Source organism: Cynocephalus volans, chromosome 8 (assembly GCF_027409185.1).
Source record: "Cynocephalus volans isolate mCynVol1 chromosome 8, mCynVol1.pri, whole genome shotgun sequence".
NCBI classification, from domain to species: domain Eukaryota; kingdom Metazoa; phylum Chordata; class Mammalia; order Dermoptera; family Cynocephalidae; genus Cynocephalus; species Cynocephalus volans.
In genome coordinates this window covers 80931437-80952009 of record NC_084467.1, presented here as the reverse complement: position 1 = coordinate 80952009, position 20573 = coordinate 80931437, and the positions used below count along the sequence as shown (strand labels likewise).

The 20573-nt window shown below is 34.7% G+C and overlaps 1 protein-coding gene across 5 annotated transcripts in view; it reads right to left on the bottom strand.

Annotated features, from left to right (window-relative positions):
• Window positions 1-20573, bottom strand: part of BTBD8 (BTB domain containing 8) — an 88686-nt gene that overhangs the window by 9147 nt on the left and 58966 nt on the right. For 3 of the 5 annotated variants that reach the window (XM_063106425.1, XM_063106429.1, XM_063106428.1), the window contains 6 exons: window positions 19148-19236; window positions 18425-18527; window positions 6114-6296; window positions 5367-5504; window positions 4369-4498; window positions 1906-1967 (listed from right to left, as the gene is read on the bottom strand). In XM_063106425.1, coding sequence (XP_062962495.1) covers window positions 1906-1967; window positions 4369-4498; window positions 5367-5504; window positions 6114-6296; window positions 18425-18527; window positions 19148-19236 — 705 coding nt within the window. The remainder of the gene's footprint in view (window positions 1-1905; window positions 1968-4368; window positions 4499-5366; window positions 5505-6113; window positions 6297-18424; window positions 18528-19147; window positions 19237-20573) is intronic. The other 2 variants (XM_063106426.1, XM_063106427.1) reach the window with 2 other exon arrangements.

Genomic DNA, 20573 nt, shown 5'->3' with positions numbered 1-20573 from the left:
ATCTCTCTTTGGAAAACACATATATTCATTCCACATTTATTGAGCACTTACTACATACCAGATAACTGCATATAGATTGTTTCACTTAATTTTCAAAATTATCCTGCTAGGTTTTATTATTCCATTCTAAAGATAAGCAAACTAAGGTTCATGGATGACACAGGTAATAAATGTGAAGTCAAGATTTGAACTCTTCTGATTTTACATGTCCAGTATACACTTCAGTATACCATAGACTTTCTGGGGGAAATTTATTACCCTGGTTCTTACCCATTGTTGTTAACAGGAAATACATTCAAATGACCTCAAAGTAAGGGAGATAAAGAAGAACAATGAGTCTTTTTTCCATTTGCTGTAAGGCTAGGAAAGAGGGAATGTCTGGTTGACAACAGGGAAAAGCAAGGCAGGTAGGCTAATTCCTTAAAAATAAATCCAGGGGTAACAGGGAGCATACATAGAAAAACACGTCCTAAGTTACCATTTCCTAGAGTATGTTCTGCTGAACTTCATAATATGTTTATAAGTGTTGAAGGGGAGCCTAGTGATGTTCCATAGATATAAAATTGGGGGAAATTTTGGGTGAAACAGAATTAAATGTTCTCACTATAGTGTTTCTTAGAACTTTTAAGGTGCAATGTGCATCATCAGTCTCTAAGGGGAGCTATGGTGTGGAGCAATTCTCAAACTTAGTTGATGCTAGATGTTCTTAGGTAGAACATAACATGGAGCTAGTATACTGTGAAATACACTCTGGAAAACAGTCCCAGGAGGTTTACTGACAAAAAGCTCCAGTATCCCACAGTTTCTCACCCAAGGTATTTGGAGTTTGACTCCTCCATCAAGCCATGAGAGCTCTCAGCTGTGTATGAGTTCCTATATAATGGCTGATAAGGAAGAAAAGAGGATTCCCTATTCCTCTCTGCAAGTGCAATATGTTCTTTGCATTCCAAACCGGAACTCTCAGTGTATGTCTCCATAATATCACTGCAATCCACATAGTAGGTTAATATAATTTTGTACTTTAAATACTAGTATTATGGATTAAGTGTGCATCTGTAAGTTAGCTAGGAACCCTAACCATCATTAATAACATTTTTGGGAGGAAAAATTATTTTAGGTCATAATGAATATACCAAGTAACTTTTTTTTGCATGTATGGTAAAAAAACACGTAATGTAAAATCTACAATTTTAACCATTTTTATGTGTTTTAAACATTTTTACAGTTTTATGCGGTAATATTAACTATATGTGCTTTGTTGTGCAACAGTTCTCTAGAACTTTTTCATTTTGCAAAACTGAAACTCTGTACCCACTAAACAACCAATTCCCTTTTTTCCCTCCCCCTAGACCCCAATAACCAACTTTCTACTTTCCGTTTCTGAAAGTTTGACTATTTTAGCTTCCTCATATAAGTAAGTACGCCAAGTAAATTTTAAAATAAAACACAATTATACTCTTGGTACTAATTGCTTTTTTCACACCAAAAATATATTATGTGAATTAAAATCTTAGTATAGAGAAAAACTGGAACAACTAAAACCTTCTTGCATAAGAAGTAGGTTAGTTAGAAAAATAGATGTTGAATTAGGTCTAAAATTCTAAACAATTTCTAATCTACTGGAATAGCTCCAGTATGTTAGTTGCCAAAAAGGTTTTCAAGGAAATAAAAAAGGTAGACACTTCTTATGCCAGCTGGATATCACAAATTCACATCATTTAAAAATTTATTAAATGTCCACTTGATTTGAAAAAGACTCAAAATTATATACATCAAGAAATAGCTTTAATAGATTTTCAAAAATTATTCTAAAATATAAAATGATAAAATTTAAATTATAAAACAAAAAATTTGAACTATTTGGTATCTTTTTTCTTTTGGATCTATAAAATTTAGAAAGTTTACCTGAGAGCTACTGAATATAGGCTTTTTGCCAAGTCTTCGATCGTCACCTTTGTCAAATGCAGCTGTAGAAAGAAATAGCAATTTATTTTCATAGGAAGTATTATTATTACCATGGAAGTAGAGGGAAAATAGTATGCTGGCAGAAAAAAGTTGTATTACGATGGAAATGACTTAAAAAAACTGAAACAAATCTACTACACAATACAATCCTCTATTATATTTTATAATTTTAAAAAGAACTTCATTTTAAATCTTATCCCCTGTTGTCTAAGATTACATGTTATTAAAATGAATAAATAAGAAATGCACACTCTCACAGAGAAAATTTATACATTTACCTAAAAACAATTTTCTCAAACTGTGAAATTTTGGATAAATGGCTTCATTTAGTTTTCTGAATCTCAAAAAATTACAGACTGTGGCAGATGTAATATTTTACAAACTATTAAATATGAGAAAATGTTTATTCTACAAAATGTAAAAATACTCTGTTGGAATTATTCAGAAATGTTTTCTTGTTTTGCAGGTATATCATGTGGAAGGAGTAAAGAGAAAAGAAAAAAAATGCTTCTGCTGAAAATAAAACAAGAAACAATCCTCAAACCCGCATCATTCTTTTTAGAATTAAATAAAACTTCATTTTCTAAGTTACATATGTCTGGGAATTATTGGGGAACTCATATTTATGCTCCTCAAATAAAAATTATAATGATGTCAGAAAAATATATAGAAATAATGGTATGAGAGCTATAAATATAGTTTAGGTAATGTATTTCTTCTGAAGGTTACAGGGCTTTAAGATATATTTTTGAAGATATATAATCTCCAAAAATGATTTTTTATTAAAACAGCAAATAAAAAACACATTATCTGTAACTCTATCATGCATCTTCCATAATCTCTATTCTATACGATATATGCTGTAAGACAAAGCAGGATCTTGGAAATGGCATTATAAGGACTGACTTGCAGTAAGCAAAATGACTCTGCACAATAATATACAGGAAGAAATTCATAAAATATTTCTCTCAAAGGTAAGTCAACCAAAACATAAGAAATGTTATAACAAAGACAACCCAGAACCATTCCTTTATCTGAGTTTCCCAATGCAGTACTTATGCATAAGTCAGGACTCATTATAATTCAACATACTGAAGGTTAAAAAATTATTACACTGACTCAATATAATAGAAAGAAAAGTTCTTTTTGATAATTAGTTGGATTATCAATAACATTTTGTTTAGATATGTGTATTTACACATATTTTTAATTAGCACTTTGAATAATTAAAATAAAGAACATTGTTTGAAGCTCAACTTAACTATGAAATCTTCTAAAACAGAGAAAAACAAAGTTTGCTTCTGATTAGAAAAGAGTTGAAGGACATCGACTCAAGGAATGCTGATCTTATCTTGTCTCCTCATATTCTATGGATTTTGTAGTAAAAATAAACTATCATCAACAAATTCGTACAGAAACAGTCCCAAGGAAAAAATTTCCTATTTCTAAAGACTTTCTTCTAATAATTTTTCTTGCTTAAAAAATAGAATTTCTTTGAAAAGTGCTCTTTAGAGCACATCTAGCTACACTATCATGTTATGTTTACACTCAAGACAGAGTACAACATATTCTGACTATACCACTAAAGAATTTAACATATCTATGCATTATCAAGAATATATTTTATCACATATGGCTTCCATGTTTTATAGTAAAAAAGTGTTTGCTTCATAAAATATAGTCTTTTAACTTAAACATTTTTTAAAAGTATATTTGCTGAATAAGCCAACATTTTTTCTAAGGCATCTGCTTTAACATGAAAATAGTCATGAAGCCATTTTTAGCTCCAAACCCTCACAATTTTATTTTAATATTTTTGAAACACACATTCTGAGTAATATATGCCTTTTATTTAATGCTAATGTTTCAAATGATACGTATTAAATGTCAGATACCACTGTGCAGCTCCTGAGGGACATTCTGCAATAGCACATACCATATCACTGAACCAATCAATTGTGAAATAAAGCCATCTAATCTAGGCAAAACTATAAGAAAGGCTACCTTATGAAAAAGATAGAAAAGCTTTATTGCAAAATATATTCAAAAAGGGGAAGAAAGTACGTATGCTAATCTGTTCTGTGTGGATTACATTTTCTTATACTTCTAATCACTTCACAAGAATGCTTTTAAGCAAATTTGGCTGGAACACTTGCTAATATGAAGTAAAAAAAAATTGATATATATATAAATAAAAAGGAAGTGAGTTTCATTTTCTAAGAACAGCAAAAAGCATGATTTATTAAAACTGCCTAAACATACTATCACTAGTTTCAGTTAGCACCCTATTATTGAACAGAAGCACACAAATGTTAATGTTACCACTTATCAGAATGCCGTCAAAATATCTGCTGTCACAAAGACCATAATATAAGAATTAAAAAAATCTCAAAACTAACATACCTGCTTGGATTTTCTGTTGATCATCTGTGCTCACCAGCTTCCAGCTTTCCGTGTGACGAACAGCATAGAAAGACTGAACCAGGAAGATCCACAGCTTATCACGCAGAGCCTGGATCTTGCACGTAAAACCCTGTGTTCAAGCAACAAATCAGCAGCTGGTGAGAGCCACATTGTCATAGCAACCAGTCATTATTCCTTTCTGAATCTACTTACTCCGAAGCTAGATCAATGATGTCATCACTTAGATTTTTAAGACTGTAGGTTCTGTTTTACTTATGAGGAAGGCTTACTTATTTATAAGAGAATTTTATAGTGAACATGAAGCTAAATCTTATCCTTTCAACTAACATTATTTTAAATAATATGAATGGCCATTATATGAATACGTTCCACAGCCTTTTCATATCAACTATGACATTACAAGGTCAAATACTCTAATAAATAGGATGAATTTTTTTTTATAATTCTTGTTGAATAAATACAAAATGCCAATAAATTTGCAATTAGCTTACTAATTACCACTGATTAATTACACTTAAAAATAAGTAATATTTTAATTTGCTTTTTCTCAATCTAATTTTAAAATGACTTTTGAAGAGAAAAAGGAATTACAACTACATCATGAAAATAAAAGACACTGATGATTAAAAATTCTAAAATACACATTTTATATCCCCCAAATTTAAATTTAGTAACCAGGAATACTAGAGTTATGCTGTGCCAAATAATATTCCTAAGTATCAAATGTTTAAAATTAACCAGCCAAACTGCCAAATTCTAAACTTTTATAAAAAGTCCATTTGGAGGTAAATGGAATTTTAAAAGTTTTGTATTATGAAAAATTCCAAACACACGCAAAAGTGGAGAACATAATCAACCCGTAGGTGTCCAGTGCCTAGCTTCAATGATCCATGCAACATTTAAAATATACACACATTTAAAAATCTTAAACAGTTCAAATATTACAATATTTTAATAAATTTCATTACATTCAGTACCATTTCCTTTGTACTGTCAGAGTTCAGTAATGTATCCAGAGCCATAAGAAGAGAGCAACTATTTTCAGTGGTAATGTTTTCTTCAATTGCTTTAAAAATTTTGTCCAACAGATCAGCTGTGCTGCTCATTGCTTGTGACTACAAAATACAGAAACTGATATTTAATAGAAATATATGTAAAATGTATGAGAAATGTGAAAGTCTGGCATAACAGCAGAACAATCAACATAACTGGCTGTATGAAGTCAACCAGTAATTATATCTGCTCTTTCCCTTTCAAAAAATCTACACATACACATATACACACTGTTTTTAAGAGTCAACATAGCCCTTAATAACAGAACTTAGAAAACAAGCAATAGGAGTTTTTTATTCAGTGACTAATTTTAGAGAAAGTAGCTCGCCAGTTAGACAGGGAATTTTGTATGGACCGTAATTATATTACTGAATGAAACAGTATCTTTATGACTTTGGTCTCTAAAATGTGCCTATGCTGACTGAGGGCTAGAGTTGGCTATAGTTATATGTGCCTTGCCAGGGAACTCAAACCTGTCCCTCTTGCCTTCCTTATCTTGTGAGCCAAAAATTCTGACCATCACTGCTCTAAATCTCATGCAAACATGCCATCTGCTATGGAATTTATTTAAATCATACTAATTCAATCAAAGACAACCTGCACTTAAAAACCATTGCATAATTAAAATATAAACACAATGATAGGACAGGATATAAGTTTAGACATAATACCTGTAAGAGAAGAGCAAAATTTTCACTCTGAATGATTTTGGAGAAGTTTTTTGTAATAAACCCAAGACATTCTTCTTGGAGCTGAGATGCCATAGTCAGTGCTGCCTCTGTCCACTTCACTCTGGGTAAACTGATGATTAGCCTGTCACTTTCCATCAGAAGAAAAGCAGCATTCTTATCATTCTTAGAATTTAAAAAATATTGGGAAAAAAGTTAGATGGTATTATTGCACATAAAATCACTTTCTAAGCAAATCAAATACTTTTGTTTTCTTGTGATGTTTCCTGAAAAAAACAAAACTCCAAGAAGCTAATGTTTTTGTCATTAGTTTTACATATAATATTCATTTGTTCAGAATTATCAAAAGGGCAAACTTAGGGCTGGGAAGAAACCTCCTTTAAAATGTAGCTAAAACAGGGCCGGCCCGTGGCTCACTCGGGAGAGTGTGGTGCTGATAACGCCAAGGCCATGGGTTCGGATCCCATATAGGGATGGCTAGTTAGCTCACTGGGTGAGCATGGTCCTGACAACACCAAGTCAAGGGTTAAGATCCCCTTACCGGTCACCTTTAAAGAAAAAAAAAAAATGTAGCTAAAACAAACCTGAGAGCGAAGTTACGATATAACTAGAGAGAAAAACTTGACTTCCCTGAAATTATCAGTACTGAATTAGTTTTTATACTTATGGATATCATTCATAACTGCATGGCTACACTGACATAGCCTTAATTCTTTCCTGACTATAAAATACATTCTTTACTGCAAATTTAGAAAGACTAAAAATTATTCATAATCCCTAGTGATTTTATTCTTCTTTTCTAATTAGGTCAGACTCTACTTTTTATATTTTATTTATTTAATGATGATTCACTTTTATAACACAGGAAAAAAATGTTCACAAATATTGATCACTATTGAAAAATGGAAGGACAATTCACAAATGTCGTGTGTTCCAAGGTAAAGGAAAAAAACGGCAACTTACATCTTATTCATGTTTGATTTGAGTTCTGAAAACGATGCTTAGTAAGTAACTTTATTGAATAAACAGTTACCTGATTGACTGTAAATAACTACTTATTGAATAGTTACCTGACAGACAGTAAATAACTGTTTATTCAATAAAGTTACCTGATAGACTTGAAAAATATGGCCAAAATTCTTTGCAGCTCTATCCATCAAAAAGTGAAATCTATTTCCTCATGCCTTAAATCTGGACTGGCTTTTTCATGTGCTTTAATCAACGGGGTGGCATGCAAGCTCCAGGGCCCAGCCTCAAGAAGCCTTGCAGCTCTATATTTACCCTTGGAATCCTGAGAGCACCAGGCCATAAAGAAGCCTGCTAAGACAGACCATGAGGAGCAGGAAGCTGAGCCTCCAGCTTAGCCACCAGCTGAATGTAGCCACAGGAGTGAGCTCAGGCAAGACTAGCAGAAGAATCACCCAGTCCACCCACAGAATTGTGAGAAATATTTAATTACAGATTTATACCACTTAGTTTTGGAGTGGTTTGTTATACAGCAATAGATAATTGATAAATCTGGAAATGACAGAAATACTTAACGTGGACTGCATGATCTGGACTTTGCACACCCTCTGTATTGTTCAGACTAAAGCACTATGTCTTCCCTGATCCCTACACCTTCATCAGATTCTTTTCACACATGCTATTAGAGAACCTGTCCCTTTCCTTTAGGGCACTTAATTCATTTGTAATTATTAAAACATAGACATAACTGTTGGATTAATGTCCATCTTCCTCACCACGTTGTACGCTCAATGAGTGCAAGACCATTTCTGTTTTTGCTCACTGATGCATCCCCAGGGCCTAGCTTAGAATCGGGTCATAGCAGACACTCAAATATTTGTTGATCTCTTAATAGGATCAGAGACTGAGAGTCTATAAGTGAATATCTAAGATAAGTTTAACCCTTGAACATCAAAACTTTAAAAATTTTACCCATTTAGCAATTCTTTAAAAATGAATTATATACTTCCACTACTTTACTAGAGTAAAAAAAATCGTATTTTTCTATAATTTGTTTTTTTTTTTTTAAGTATTATCCTTTCATCCTCTAGAGACTTCCTGAGTAACTGTGCAATTACTAACAGTTTTAGGCAATAAACCCAATGTGCTCTACTACAGGTATTGATCTGGTAGTGGAGCCAAATGCAGGGTATTCAAATAACTCTGGCAGGTATCTACAAAGTGCTTACTATATAAATAATGCTATATACTAGATGTATAGTTGTCATAATTTAGCTTGGAAACTATTGGAAAACTAAAATATGGACATGGTTAAATGATAACATGGATGATATGTGATCTTATTCCATACTGATCTGAATATATAATAAACATTAAGTGTTAGAGTACCATGGGCACGAGGGGTGACAATGAGCTTTGTATCGCATGAATATTCACAACCAATAATAAATAAATAAGTAAAATTTATCTCGAGGCTCAAAGAAAAAAATGTGATACTTCTAGACCAAACACATAAAATTTTAATTCAATAGCTAACACAATCACATTGTTCAAAATTCAAAAATGTATAAAGGACATTTCTAGGAAAAGTCTTCCTCTCCTTCCTGTCCCCAAACCACTCATTTTATAACTGTTATTTTCCCCCTCTATCTTTCCAGAGTTATTTTATATACATACAAACAAAAAATATATGTAATTTTCCCCTTACTTTATTCAAATGGAGGCATTAATATGCACAGTACTCTATACCTTGCCTATTATATTTAGCATACATCTTGAATGTTTTTTTTAGGGTGTATAGAGCCCTTTTATTGTTTTAATAGCTATGTAATAGTCCATAATATAGATATATCATTAGTCATTTAACCAGTCCTCTCTACTTATAGCAATTTACATTATCTCCAGGTTTTTGCTATTGTAATATTGTAATAAATTACCTTGTATATACATTATTTCACACATATGTGAATATATATATACAGGATACATTCCTAGAAGTAGAATTGCTAGATAAATACTACTTGTCTTAGCCTGGGTTCTGCTTAAAAACTGAGCCTGAGAAACAGGCTTGTATGCAGATACCTTATTTTGGGAGGTGATCCCAAGGGGATCTGAGGCACTGGGAGAATGAAACAAGGAAGGAAAGCCAACCCAAGGATGTGTTTTCTAACTCCTTGCTACTCAAAGAGTGGTCCATGGAATCAGCATCAGTCAGAGCTTGTTAGAAATGCAGAATCTCTGGCTCCTCCCTTCACTTAATGAATTAGAATTTGCATTTCAACAAGATCCCCAAGAGATTTTAATATACTTTAAAATTTGAGAAGCGCTCATATAGCATTCACTATTATAGGCAACTGAAGCTCAATCTCATTGGGGACCCTCTGAAGAATAATGCAGGATGGACTTTGAATTACCCACCCAAGGGACAGAACAGGGAAACATGTAAGCACTGGCTCCCATCTCCCACTGGTCAAGGCTTGCGCCCTTGGGGTATTAACTCCCTTTCACTGCCAGGTTTACACAGGTTCAGAATTGCTGAGCTGCAAATATCCAATGTAGAGCAGCAGTAAAGCCCCAGGACAGAAAATGAGAAAGACGGGTGATATGGCTGAGGGCAAGTGCTGCCCGATTACACCTGTGTGCAGTTAGATGCTGTAGCAACGGTTGGAGTAGAAACACAGGCCAAGAGCATATGAGATGGGACAACAGGGGTATCCAAAATACTGCCAACATACAGTCAATTGAGCATTGTTTTGCAAATAGTAGATTTCTCTCTAGCAACCTAGCACAGATTTCCTTACGTTTATCATTCTGAAAGATAGAAAAATGGTCTGACGCTAGTTTTTTTTTTTTGTTTGGTTTGGTTTTTTGGCAGCTGGCCAGTACAGGGATTAAACCTGGATCTTGGTGTTATCAGCACCACATTCTAACCAACTGGGCTAACTAGCCAGGACTTTGACAATGTAGTTTTAATGCCCATTTCTCTTTAATAAATTGAGGGTCTGTTCATCAAATTAAGAGGCATTTGTATGTATTTCCTTTGTGAACTATCTTACACTTAGCTTTTATTTTTTTAAAAATCAATATGTAGGAACTCTATATTTGTATCATAAGTATGATACGAACTGTCACCTGTGTCTTGACTTTCCTTAAGGTTGTTTTTACTATATAAAAATTACGCATTTTTATGTAATCAAATTTCTTTTGTGGCTTCTGAATTTTGTGTCCTTAACCCTTGCTAATAAGGTTATAATATAATTACCCCATGGCTTATTATAGGATTTTGTTTAATTTTTAAAAATCCAAATCTTTGATCCATTTGGAATGTATCCTGGTATGAGAAGTGAGGTATGGATTCAAGTTAATTTTTTTCCAGCTAGCTTCCTGGTTGTCCTAACACCATATATTGAATAAATACTATGACTCATACTATTTCTTAATCCCTCTGATATTGTGTTAGTCAAATAGGTCTTCAAATATCCTTTGGCCTTAGGACTAATAGCATTATACACACACATATACACATATACACATATATACAATTTTAGTTTACCCTAGTGACCATCCCCACACCTATTTTTGTTTTAAATTTCCTAAACTTAAAAACTCTTCATAATTTGTTTTTAAGGGCTTTAACAAAATAGTTGAAAACAGAAACTTTTGATAATGATTTAAAATAATTTAAATAGTTGAATTATAAAGTCCTAACTTTTCTAGCACCTTCTTCTCTCTATCCACTCCTCATCCAATCACTCTGCTCTCTCCCTCCTTAAAGCAATGGTTTGAACCTGGTAACAGGGAGCAGCCAAATCTTACTGAACTTCTGTACAGTGACAAAGAAAAACTCTTTCCTCATATTAAAATATACTTAAAAATTCTCCAAATATGGTCTAATGTAGCACTTTCTTATCTCCTTTGGTATATGACAGTGTTGGGAATACCACTGATAATCAACAAATATTTGATGGATTAATGTGCCTGCCATGGCATGTATGATTAAACTGAATTAGAACAAAAGAAGACTCAAGAAGACTGCTTGAGAAGTAACATCAGAAAGATGGCAGAATAGGAAGCCCTGGACCCTCCTTTCCCCACGAAGACACGAATTTAACAGTTAACAGACAAATTCTCTTTGTGAGAAATCCAGAAACTAGTTGACAGGCTCCTGCATATCAGGTGAGTGTGAAATCAGACATTTTGAAGCCAGCAGGGAAATGTGAGACACCCTCTCACCAGAATATCTACTCCTGACACAAAGCCACAGATCAGGAAGACAGCCCACAGCTCCCGGCTTCTCCCTGGGGAGGGAAAAAGTTGGACCATGCAAAAAATATCCCAACTTTTCTGGGGTATGCCCGGAGGACTGGCTCCTGTCTTTCTAGTCTTAGAGTACTGACAGGATCAGAAAACTAGCTGTTGGGGAGAACACACATGGTAGTCACAATATCCCGTCCCCACAGCTCAGCGCTTTTGGAAAGCGCCCTTGCTCACAGCTTTTTCCTGGGCAAGACATACAAATGTATGAACCTTGAAAACATGCTAAGTAAAGTAAGATCATCATAGGACAAATACTGCATAATTTCATTTATATGAGGGATCTAAAATAGTCAGACTCTTATGGAGAATAGAATGATGGTTGCCAGGGGTGGGGAAGAGGAAATGGGATGTTGCTGTCAATGGGCATAAAGGTTCACTTATGTAAGATGATTAAGTTCTAGAGATCTACTGTATGACACTGTGCCTATAAATAGCACTACTGCATTGTACACTTAAAAATTTGTTAAAGACAGTAGATTTCATGTTGTGTTCTTTCCAAAATAAAATAAAATAAATAAAATAAAATAAAATAGGTTAAAGATGAATGGTAAGGACATATAAATAAAGTAATATTAAAGAAGTAGAATGCCCAGGTATAATTTGCACAAAAAATAAATTACCTCCCACAGGATAAAAGCCACATCAGTAAGCATTGGTCATAAGCAATGCTTTGTAAGATCTTCAAATACACAAAGAAAAAATTTCTGAAAATGCAATTCATTTTTTAATGGATATCAAATGTGTAAAAATGTAATACAATTTTAAATTCTTATTTTTCAAAATAAAATTAATATAATATGTACACATTAAAAGATTATCCAAAAGGCCGATCTGGGCTCTTGTTTAAAAAAAAAAAAGACTGCTTGCTCTTTCTTTCATTTTTCTGGGTAGCATTTTTCAAGTGTTAATCTGAAAAAATTTAAAACATTTTATTTTCTATCAATAAAGCTAAATATATTTTATTTCTATAATAAAACATAAAGAACATGTTAAATTAATGTTTCTTAAAACGAATATACACAAAGAAAAACAAAATTTCAAATTTTCAGAATAATCACCATGATACCAAAAGGCTATCAATCAAACTGGATATTTGGCTATTCTAATGTTCTTCTTTTTAACTGTCTTGAAAGGAAAAGTCAAGCATTCACAAAGTGAACAAGGACCTAATTAGAGCTATAAAATCAAAGTAAAACAGTACAGCAGAGGAAGAGACATAGTTTGAAGGGCTTATTATTCAAATGAACTTGCATACCACCTGGAAAAATAAAAATCAAACTTGTGTTTAACAAGACATTCAGTTAAAATCCCTCCCAATTTGGCCTTAGTCAGTCCCCAGACTCATCTTCTCTAATTCTAGTTAAAGCAGAATACTGACAATGCCTTGTCTCCATGTCGCTGGCCACATTTTCAATCTATCCTAATCTACTTCTTTATTTTGAACTTTTCCTCTATCTTCAGGTTCATTTTAAATTACTCCTCTCATTTTTCAGTCAGATTAATTATTTTAAACTCTGTGATCCCGTGTATATACTTGAAATATACATGACACTTACTCATTTATTTATTTACAGGCACCTCAGAAATATTGTGGGTTTAGTTCCAGACTGCCATAATAAAGTGAATATCGCAATAAAGCAAGTCACAAATTTTCTGGTTTCCTAGAGCGTATAAAAGTTATGTTTACACTATGCTGTAGTCTATTAAGTGTGCAACAGCATTACATCTAAAAAACGTACAGTACACACCTCAATTAAAAAATACTTTATCGCTAAAAAAATGCCAACAATCATCAGCCTTCAGTGAATCATTTCTTTGTTGGAAGGTCTTGCCTTGATGTTGATGGCTGCTGACTGATCAGAGTGGTGGTTGCTTAAGGTTGGGGGCTGTGGCAATTTCTTAAAATAAGACAACAGTGAAGTCTGCCACGTCAATTGGCTATTCACAAGAGATTTCTCTGCAGCATGCAATACTGTTTGATAACATTTGATAGCATTTGATAGCACAGTAGAACTTTCAAAACTGGAGTTGATACTCTCAAATGCTACTGCTACTTTATCCACTAAGTTTATGTAATCTTCTCAATCTTTTGTTGTCATTTCAACAATATTCACAGCATCTTCACCAGGAGCAGATTTCATCTCAAGTTGGTTCTTCCTCATCCATAAGAACCAACTCCTTACTCATTAAAGTTTGATCATGAGATTGCAGCAATTCAGTCACGTCTTCAGTCTTCACTTCTAATTCTATTTCTCCTGCTATTTCCACTACAACTTTTGCTATTTCCACCACATCTGCAGTTACTTCCTCCACTGAAGTCTTGAACCCTTCCAAGTCATTCATAAGGGTTGGGAATCAACTTCTTCCAAACTCCTGTTAATGCTGGTATTTTTACCTTCCACGAATCACGAATATTCTTAATGGCATTTAGAATGATGAATCCCTTCCAGGTTTTCAATTTACTTTGCCCTTATCATCAGAGGAATCAATATCTACAGCAGCTTTAGAATTATGAAATGTCTTTCTCAAAATGACTCCTTGATCCATGGGCTGTAGAATGGAGGTGTGTTAGCAGGCATGAATACATTAATCTCCTTATACACCTCCATCAGAGCTCTTGGGTGACCAGGGGCATTGTCAATGAGCAGTAATATTATGAAAGAAATCTTTTCTTCTGAGCAATAGGTCCTAAAATGGGCTTAAAATATTCAGTAAATTATGCTCTAAACAGATGTGCTGTCATTCAAGCTTTGTTGTTCCATTTATAGAACACAAGGCAGACATTTAGCATAATTCCTAAGGGCCTCAGGATTTTTGGAACAGTAAATGAGCAGTGTCTTCAACAATTAAAGTCACCGGCTATGTTAGCCCCTAACAAAAGAGTCAGCCTGTCCTTTGAAGCTCTGAAGCCTTGAAGCCAGGCACTGACTTCTCTCTGGCTAGGAAAGTCCTAGATGGCATGTTTTTCAATTGAAGGCTGTTTCATCTACATTGAAAATCTGTTGTTTAGTGTAGCCACCTTCACCAATGATTTAGCTAGATCTTCTGGATAACCTGCTGCAGCTTCTACGTCAGCACTTGCTGCTTCACCCTACGCTTTGATGTTATGGAGACTGCTTCATGAGGTTGAGGGAAAGAAGCGATATGTGCTATCTTCAAACTTTTCTTCTGCAGCTTCCTCATCTCTCAGCCTTCATAGAATTGAAGAGTTAGGGTCTTGCTCTAGATTATGCCTTGGCTTAAGAGAATGTTGTGTCTGGTTTGATCTTCTATCCAGACTATCTTATCAGCTGTTTTGCTTTCTTATCATTCATATGTTCATTGGAGTAGCACTTTTAATTTCCTTCAAGAACTTTTCCATTGCATTCACAACTAGGCTAACTGTTTGGCACAAGAGGCCTGGCTTTTGGCCTGTCTCAGCTTTCGACATGCCTTCCTCACTAAACTTAATTATTCCTAACTTCTGATTTAAAGTGAGAGATGTGCTACTCTTCTTTTCACTTCAACACTTAGAGGCCATTGTAGGGTTACTAATTGGCCTAATTTCAGTATTACTGTGTCTCAGTAAATAGGGAGGCCTGAGGAGAGGGAGAGAGATGGGAGAATGGCCAGTGAGTGGAGCAGTCAGAACACACACATTTATTAAGTTCACCATCTTATATCAGTGCAATCTGGGGCACCCCAAAACAATTACAATAGCAATATCAAAGATCACTGATCACAGATTATCATAACAGATATAAAAATAATTTAAAAGTTTGAGATATTATGATAATTAACCGAAATGTCAGAAAGAGACACAAAGTGAGTACATGCTCTTAGAGGAATGGTGCTGACAGACTTCCTCAATGTAGTGTTGCCACAAACCCTCAATTTGTAAAAAAACCCAATATCTGCAAAGCACAATAAAGTGAGGCACAATAAAATGAAGTATGCCTGTACCTATTTGACAATAAATACTGAGTGCCTACTATGTGCTAGGTACTGTTCTAAAGCTGGGGCTACAATGGTAAATAACACTAACAGGGAACATAATGCTTGTACTCATCATGGTCTAAATTGCATTTTACTTAGTTGTTTAAATGCCTATTCTTCCATCAATTTGTGAGTTTCTTAAAGCCAAGGCCCATACCTTAAAAAAAAAATCTTTGACCACATTGAGCACTTATCAGATTACCTTTACGATGGTAGCAATTGGTTTTAAGACCTGACTTTGTCATTTACTGACATTGTTCACTTGAACAAAGCACTTACCTCTCTGTTTCTCTTTTCTCATATGTGAAATGGAGATAACAGTACCTTTACTCTACTAAATTTCACACACACGAAAAAGCATTTTTCAAACTGAAAGGTCTAAAAAACTACAACTACTGCTACTACTACTAAATGATGCTCTCACTTCTACTGAACTCAGTTAAAGCTGGGCCAATAGTTTGTTAAATGTTCAGTGACCAAGGAAACTAAGGCAAAATAGCAAACAACAAAACTACAAAGTCCTTCATTAGCTTAAACACAGATTTAGATTTATTTTTATAATGGTGTCTCATCAGCTGATGGCCTACACAATTTTTCCATTTAGATTTAGATGTACCTTCTATGTAATCCAGTCTGATGTTATCACTGAGGGTTCTTTATGAGACACAAGACCACTGGGAGGTATTTATTATATACTCGTATATATATGTACTTGACCTTACACAATGGTGGAAGCTAGTTAAAGCCTTTGTATCTGATGAGGTAGTTTGAAGTGCACAGGACAGGCAGTTGAGAAGAGAAGATGGATATAAAGTGAGGGAGAGCAAGAACAAGCTGACATCAAAAGCATCAGTTGGAATCCACAAAGATGGACTCACATCAGTCTTACTGCCTCCAACCTGGATGAAGTGGGTATCCTTCAGGAGATGTTGGGCCTTTCATTAGGGACCTAGGCACATACCTGGCCGACAGGTAAGAGAAGCTGAAGGAAGAGAGAGGGCAAAGTGGAACAGCTGCAGGCCTGGCTGCTGTTCCATGCCAACAAGGTGAGCCAGTAAATAAGCAACAACATGTGAGACCTAAAAGCACCTGCCCCAGCCTTCCTAGTATAAAAACCAAAAATGACTGCTGTTTCACTTCCACCTCTAAATCTCATGCCACATTGTCTCCTGTGGCCACTCTAACTGGAAACATACAGAGAAGGAAATTCTGGGACATAGAGTTCACCCTAGCCAAGCTAACATGTTATGACGCCACTACAGAAAACCCCTTGTCAACTTGGCGTCCATACACAACTCTTTAATCCATACTTAGTTTCCAAATAGAGACAATAACAATTGTGCTTCCACTTAACATGATACAGCTATCCCCCATACAACGTTAACCCTTTCCCTAAAAGAGAGGATACAAAGTTCCTTGTTCTGTGTTTGGGTGATGTTTGTTATTCTTCAAACTGATTCACGGTTCTCTTAGGTATCTTCTAACTTAAGTATGAAGATACAAAGTTAACTATTATTAACAAGTCTTATATTAGACGAAAGGGGAATGAGACAGTGGGAAAAAAACAAATATATTTGGCTAATATATAGCAACCATATTCATATAAAAAGGGATAGAAATATGTTTATATAATAACTACTGCAGTGATCATTTCTGTTAACTAGTCATGTGGTCATAGCTGGCATTTGTAACTACCTTCTTCCACTACCCACTCCATATTCTCTTTGCCCTCAGCAAGTACCTCCGCTGTTTATATTTCCTTATCTGGTAGTGTGGCCCAAAATGTCATTCCTGAGGAAACTGGGCCATTATCAGCACTGCGTAAATTGGGTTGTTAAAGTTTTCTATCGAATTTACTCATATAACCTGGGAGTGCTGCAATCTAGATGTACTCTTCCTTTCCCACATTATATAGCAGCAACCCGATTTCCCCTTAATAGTCAGGCTCAACCTATAAGTAATTCCCCTTCTTTGCCTGTGGATTTACAAAGTGGCCAGAGGAAGGCAGTCTTAAGTTCCAGTTCAATAGCATCATTACTGTGTCCCCAAGTAGAAGCATTCTTCTCTTTGGAAGTCAGACCAGAAGAGCCTAAAGTTGCGGGGAAAGGAAGCAAAAATTTTGCTATTGGATCACTAGGTGTTATTTTATGTGGAGCCACTCCCATTTCCACACCTTGATTTCTTGACTCATGAATCATGGCTACAGGAGAAATACCATGATAAATCAAAAACTGATTTAAAGCATATATTGCTCCCTGGAGGATAATGCCCTAGCCCTACAAAGCACTGCCTCCTAGCTGGCATTTTAATTGAGTCTTCAAAAGGCCATTTCTCCATTCTGTCAAGCCAGCTGCTTCAGGATGATGGGGAACCCTGTAAGATCAGTGAATTCCATGAGCATGGGCCCGTCGCCATACTTCATTTGCTGTGAAGTGAGTTCCTTAGTCAGAAGTGATGCTGTGTGGAATATCATGATGGACAGGGCATTTTTTAAGTTCACAGATAGCAGTTTTAGCAGAAATACTGTGAGAAAGGGAGGCAAAACATATCCAGATCAAACATCTACTACAGTGAGAACAAAGCACTGTCTTTTCCATGATCTAAGTCATCCAATGTAATCAACCCGCCACCAAATAGACGACTGATCCCTTTCAGGAATGGTGCCATTGAGAAGTTTCAGTGTTATACCCAGATCCACCTTGGTGAGGAGAAGTCCATACTGCTGAGCCAATGTATAATCTCATCTCTGGCACCATGCCTGCTTTGTTCATGAACCAATATATACCTCCTAGTGGTTCTGGTTTTCTAACTGAACTCTGACTGATGAATTGGGTACTGAAAGTAGTTCCAGAGGAACAGAATTTAAAGGCTAGGTTTTCTGAACTGGTTTTGGGTTATTTGGAATTGGTTCGTTCATCTTGATTTTATAATAAAATTCTACATTTATATTTAAATCATCAGAAGTACTGTACTATATGAAATTGAATAAATTTTTTGATGACACACACAAACCAGGGTATTCAGGTTATACTTACTAAGGACTGAATCAACATATTAAGACAACTTTTCTGAATCTCAGGAGGTACATTTGCAAAGCTTCTCTCAGACCAAACCCTTGCAAAATGCTTTACAATCCACCTGTTAAAATCAAAGAATCTCAAGTTAGTGAAATTGAAATATTTTTCGTTATAATAGTCAATAATATTTTGATTTACAATTACATAAGTTGTACATATATATTTTTTGACTAACCCTTACTGTTAATTTTATGAGATATAAGATGAACTTAACACCCTTTTCTGTTTTACTTACACTGTCTCCATGTAGTGATCATTTTTTTTTTTTTTTTTTTGTCTTTTTCGTGACCGGCACTCAGCCAGTGAGTGCACCGGCCATTCCTATATAGGATCCGAACCCGCGGCTGCTGGGAGCGTCGCCGCGCTCCCAGCGCCGCACCCTCCCGAGTGCGCCACAGGCTCGGCCCAACACCCTTTTCTGTAAACACATTTTAAATCCATGTTGGGTTATGTGCACAAATTTTAACATAACCATGGTTCAGCTAAAATGAAATTGATTTCAAGTATCTTAAGTAATATCTAAATCAATACTTCTATTCAATTGGTATAACTAGTTAAGCACTAAAGCTACTTACGTCATACCCAAGAAAACAGGCCAACTCTAACACTGCCCACAAAATCAGGAGAATGGAACACAATATCTGTAAATAAACAGTATCAGCACTACTTAAGATAACTTACTTCATGCAGTCAGCAAAAAGACTTTCCACTCCAACTGAATGAGCAATAATCAGGCATTCGAGTACAGATGCCAATATTCTAGGAACAGGCTAAAATTGATTAAAAAAACAAAACACCACATTTATTATTTTTCAATTTACTAAAAGTATCTGGTTCATAAAGGTAATCTGACTCATATACCTAAACTACAGAACAAATATATGCAATTCAAAATTCAGTGATTTCAAAATTCACTTTCTACATTTAATTCTTTATCTGGAATTAACTTCTACTGGTACTTTGCCTGCAAGACATGTTCTTAGTCAATGCCTTAAATTTTTTTTTCCTTAAATACACCTTTTCACACAAAAACTTGTACATGGATGTTTACAGCAGCTTTATTCATAACTGGCAAAAGTTGGAAGCAATCAAAATGTCTTCCAGTAGGTGAAAAGATAAGTAAACTGTAGTACATGAATGCAATGCAATATTTAGCACTAAAAATAAATGAGCTATAAAGCCATTAAAAAAAATGGAGGAAACAAATGCATATTAGTACATGAAGGAAGCCAATCTGGAAAGGTTACATACTATATGATACCAACTGTATGACATTCTGGAAAAACCGAAACTATGAAGACAGTAAAAATATCAGTAATTTCATGGGGGTGAAAGGCAGGGGAAGAGAGAGATGAACAGGCAGAGCACAGAGGACTTTCAGGATAGTAAAACTACTCTGTATGATACTATGAAAGTGCCAAATCCTAGCCACTAGACCACGACGGAGTCATGTATGATACTATAATTATGGATATATGCCATTTATACATTTGTCCAAACCCATAGAATGTACAACACCAAGAGTAAACCCTAATGTAAACTATGGATTTTGGTAATAATAATGTGTCAATGCAGATTAATCAATTATAACAAATGTACCAGTCTGGAGGGGGATGTTGACAATGCAGGAGGCTATTCGTGTGTGGGGTAGGGGGTATATGGGATGTCTTTGTTCCTTCCTCTCTATTTTGCTGTGAACCTAAAACCACTGTAAAAAAAAAAATAGTCCTTAAAAAATGTTATTCTTTTAAAACCAAATATCACTGATAACTTTTACTGTTATAGAACAGCATTTGAGCTCTTTTAGCTGTTTGACTGCATGTAATTTCTATGCTTATTTTTCATAGCTTAAATATATTTTTTAAGCAAAAGCAGTATAATCATTTCTATCTAGCACATCACAGCAATACAGCAATATGGTTTAATCTGCTTCTTAAAACATAAATATAACTTAAAGTATATATACAATGGAAGGTCCTACACTGAACTCAAATAAAAAGATTTAATTAGATCATAATTACAAAATGTATTTTTAAAATGCATATATACAGAAGTAATGAATTAAAACAAACAAAAAATTGTAGATACAAGTAGTGAAAACTCACTG